This window comes from Haplochromis burtoni, unplaced genomic scaffold, assembly GCF_018398535.1.
Source record: "Haplochromis burtoni strain Fernald_Lab_line unplaced genomic scaffold, NCSU_Asbu1 Contig_95, whole genome shotgun sequence".
NCBI classification, from domain to species: Eukaryota; Metazoa; Chordata; class Actinopteri; order Cichliformes; family Cichlidae; genus Haplochromis; species Haplochromis burtoni.
In genome coordinates this window covers 1,519,064-1,523,630 of record NW_024582456.1, presented here as the reverse complement: position 1 = coordinate 1,523,630, position 4,567 = coordinate 1,519,064, and the positions used below count along the sequence as shown (strand labels likewise).

General features: G+C 38.4%; 1 protein-coding gene across 4 annotated transcripts in view; it reads right to left on the bottom strand.

The window, feature by feature from the left end:
• ncor2 (nuclear receptor corepressor 2) overlaps positions 1-4,567 on the bottom strand; it is a 92,636-nt gene that overhangs the window by 50,562 nt on the left and 37,507 nt on the right. For all 4 annotated transcript variants that reach the window (XM_014335073.2, XM_042222805.1, XM_014335074.2 and 1 more), the window contains exon 6: positions 3,041-3,154. In XM_014335073.2, the coding sequence (XP_014190559.1) occupies positions 3,041-3,154 (114 nt within the window). The remainder of the gene's footprint in view (positions 1-3,040; positions 3,155-4,567) is intronic.

Here is a 4,567-nt window from a genome sequence, read left to right as displayed (position 1 = left end):
CAACACAAAGACAAGAGCTCAAAAGGGTACACGGAGGCTGAAGTAATAATAGACAGATGCTTAAATACACACACCTGTGTGTGGCGACATGTTAAAATACATACTCAAGGTGGTGTTCAGCACACACCTACCAGTGATTATTTTTGTTTGAAATTGGGTATAGTACCAACGCTGAGGGACATAAAGGATGCAAGTTATTTTGCAACCTCTAAAAAAAAAAAAAAAAAAAAATTAGGGTGCACAAGCTCTAACCTCCACAGCTCTGTGTGCTTTGAGTTTGAGTGCATTAATATATACACATATATACATACATACATACATACACACACGCTCCAGGAGCCGTTGAGTCAGATGTTGCCAGGCGTAAATGATTTCTATCTAGAACAGGCCATTTACTGTTAACTGTTGTCTGCAAAAAAAGATGGGGCTGTACAAGTTATTCTAAGATTTCCTGGCGTTTCTAGAAGCTACCGTACACCTTCAAGTGTATTATCACCTCTGGGCTGAGTAGAGTTTACACTCATTCACATGTAGTATTTAAAACCAAGCCAGAAAAAACCGTTTTCTCTCAGCATGATATCTTTACTGCCTCAGATCACAATACCTGGATTCATTTAATATCTTACTGTATTATGTTAAATTTCACTTTTCTAAGATCATCATCTTTATATTTTAATTATTATCTTGAATAAAAGTGAAATTCTCTTTTGAGAAAAAAGTTGAAATGTGGAGATTCCAGTTTCAAGACCCTCTAAACTGCCTTGTGTAGTTGAGTTCATGAAATCTTACATCATTTTCCGTTTTAGTTACAAGGAAATTTCTCTTTTAGCACATAAACACAGTATAAAGACACTGAAAAGATGGTGCAGAAAGCTGCACCTGGCCAGAAGGGAAATAAGCCAGAAATAAAAATTTGGCTTGATTTGTAAAATATGAAATAGCAAGAATATCAATGGTTACACCCTTGTGCAATAAAAAGGATGCGTGTTGTATCACAAGATAAGACAGCTGTCCAATCTGTTTTACTAAATCATCAATACCAGGCATTTTGTAGACGGTATAGAAGCTGTCTGGAATCTCTACATTTTAGCTAAAATAGTATTTTGACTTCAATCGCAAAATTTTGACTTTATTCTCAAAACATAGAATAATTTCTTAATATGGCCCTAAGACTCCTTCATAGAGAAGGAGAACAAATAGAAATAAATTTAAAAAGAAAAAAAAAAGCTCTTTTTTTTTTTTAGAAAGGGAGGGTGAAGCAAAAGCAAGTTGGAGGGTCGGCAGTAGGCCAAAGTACATCAAGTCAGTGAGAGGGAAGTGGGAAGTGTTACAGAGGTAACGCTACAAGTCAGCGATTTGTACACATCCAGATAACTCTTAAGCAATGTCCTGCTATTTCGCAGAAATGCTTTGAGTCGGCTGTGCCTGATGACAGTAATAGTTGTGAAGGACAACCCCAGCTCTCCTAAAAGGGCTTTTAATGCCATTTGTGGCCATGAACTAGCAGAAAATGATTGTTCTCTAAAAACCAAGCTTCTGCACAAAAACAAAACCTGAAGGCAAACAAATGACGCAAAAATGTTCTGCTCTGCAGTCAGATCCAGGACACACAATACCAAGATTTGTCGGTTTGTTTTTTGTGTAACGGTCCGACATACTGCCTTTAGCCAAAGGCAAGGACATAAAACGTAGCTGTAAAAGACATGGGCTACGACCAACACGTCACTTTGTGCTACTGGAGCCTCCATACACGGACTCTGAATAACACAGAGAATGGATGACCCTACACTGACATGCCCATGATGATTCAAAACAAGCAAAGACGGGGGGGGAAATGTGTCCCTGAACTGGGTTTTTTGTTTTGAGTGACATTTAATCAGGGTTAAAACTTTACATCTTTACGATCAATTCTTCATTTTTGGTGCCTTGAATGTGCCAGAAATGTTGACATTATTGAAATTTGCTTTGTTAGCAAACAATTAGTTGTTTACATGTTCCTAAATCCAGCTTCTTTTCCTGAATCTGGGGGCACAGTGAAATGAAAGGAGGACTTCCCTTCTTAAAAGGCCACTTTATTAAAAAATAAATAAATAATAAAAAAAAAAAATGGAGGTGCAAACCTCCTTCCAACCACTAGAGGGACCGAGAGCACAGAGAATCACTTCAAATATAGACTTCTGTACACAACATTCTCTGCAGCACATAATTATTGCCTTGATTTGGACTTTTTAAATAAATAAATAAGACTGGCCACATTTTCTAATGAATTTTTTATTTTTGCTTCATTTTTCTTTTTGGAAAGAGTTGAGAATTTGCATAAACAGACCTGCATAAAAGACACAAGTGCATTTGTATCATTTCCTGATATGTGTATGTTTTTTGTTTGTTTGGGTTTTTTTGCATGCATACACCTGTAAATTCATCATACTTGCTATGCTGACCTTTAGGAAGTCGTTCTGCCTTGCCTGACATTAAAGACTAGAGAACGGGTATGAGACGCATCTGTGACACTCACCGTCTCTGTTACACAATTTAGGGTTGGGCTTTTTTTTCAAGAATTTAATCAAATAAGGTATTTAAAAACGACAGATCACAATGAAAAGAAAAAGAAACATTCTTGCAGACTGTATAAACCCACCATGAGCAACACACACTTTGATTATGGTGTAAGTGTATTAATGAAAATCACAAAAGTACTATAGACTACTTGTATGTTATGCGGTTTCTTTAAAGCTACACCTGCTGTGCAATTTAGATTAGCTTACAGAAACTATTTTCAAACTCTGAGCAGCTTCTCATCTCAAAATTAGCATACATCACACATCAGAGAATGTTCAGAGGACAGCACAACTTAATTTAGGGGCTTATTGTGCACCAGCCAAAAACCACCCAAACATGAGGAAACGGTTGCCCTCCTCCACTATTATTTACTTGTGCTGATAAATATAGTCAAAATGAAGTGAAACTATTTCAAATGCAAGGTGCGCGTGTGTGTGTGTGTGTGCGTGTGTGTGTGCGTGCGTGCGTGTATTCCACTGACCCTGTTCTCATCGTAGATGATCTGCACCAGGCTGCGGTGCTTGGCCTCACTTGGTGGTGGCGAGATGGGTCGCTCTGGCTCATGGGGCTTTGCGGCCTCCTCCTCCAGCTGTTGCTGTAACGTGCGTGTAAACAAAGATGACAGTTAATGCTTAAAATAGGGCCCTGGACTTCAAGGAAGACCTGCGGCTCACAGGTTTCTGCTGTGAGGTTAGACAGTGTGCATTAGATCAGCTGTCCTTCTCTAGCTCTCCAACAGGGACAGCATTAACTGTCCTATTTACTGTAATAGCTATTAGCACCCCAGGGTCTAGTTAATCAAAGAGTTACCAAAACAGCTTGTAAACAGAGCCAATGCCTGGTGTGTAGCTTGAACATCCATTGACTAAAAAAGAGAGAGACAGAGACCGACAGAAAAGAGAGAAATAATGACATGAACATGTGGAAAAACAACACCAGACAAATACTGGAACAGAGGAAGTTCTTTAACCTACTAGTCATCTTGGCAGGTGACCAAGCTTTACTTGTGATTACACTACAGAACCAGAGGACTTAAGGAAACTACTGTGGAGCATTTTGGCATTCAGAAAGAAGCTAACCAGTTTATAGAAAGAAAAGCAGAAATCATAAATGGAAAAGCAAAGTGTAAATGCAACCAAAGGGGGACTGCTATTCAAACTGTGCATTCTACCCATATGTGGAAGAGGCTAAATGTACCAGTCAGGATAATTAATCCGCCCACACTTTATGACACCAATATGCAGCATGTGGACACAGCCACTTCCTTCTGACTTTGAAAACGGAAGGCGGCGATGAGTTTAAAGCTATTAAAACACTTTTAGACACTTAAAACACGACACAGAAAGCTGGAGCTTAACACATTCACTTTTAAATAGGACATGCTGCATATGTAGAATCGACCTATGAACAACCGTTTTCCTTCTTATTATTCAGCAGTGCCAGTCATCCAAGTCTGTGTCTAACAGTGATTTGCTAGTTAGCAAGAAATTAACCATTAGCCTGTTCTTAAACTCCAAATACTTAAAATTACCTGATTAAATTATCCAATCACAATTTAGTTTTCTGTCCTCCTTCTGAGATATGTTAGGTAGTGCTTAAACTCTGAACTATTAAACCATAAGAACAAGTGTCCAAATTAAACTTGTATCAACAGATGAGATGCAAGGTGGAGAAAAATCTGATTACAAGGACTGTTGCATTTAATTTACTGCTTCTTTTCAATCGCTACATTGAAAGAGTCAGACCCAAGGACAGACTTTCAGTAAAAGCTTGACAAAAATCTAATGCAGCAGCAAGTATAGTCTGATACTTATAAGAAACTCAACTTAAAAAGCATCATAAGTCTTAATCAGGTAAACTACGTGAATGTACTATTGCTGTGATTTATTACTATTACTGAAGGTCCACGGCTCCAAACCATATTAAAGGGACCTCTGGCTAATATGTCGGGCTCAGAGTTGGGCTCGTAGCCGAAAAATAGCTTTACTTCGTTGTCTGGGTCAACTTT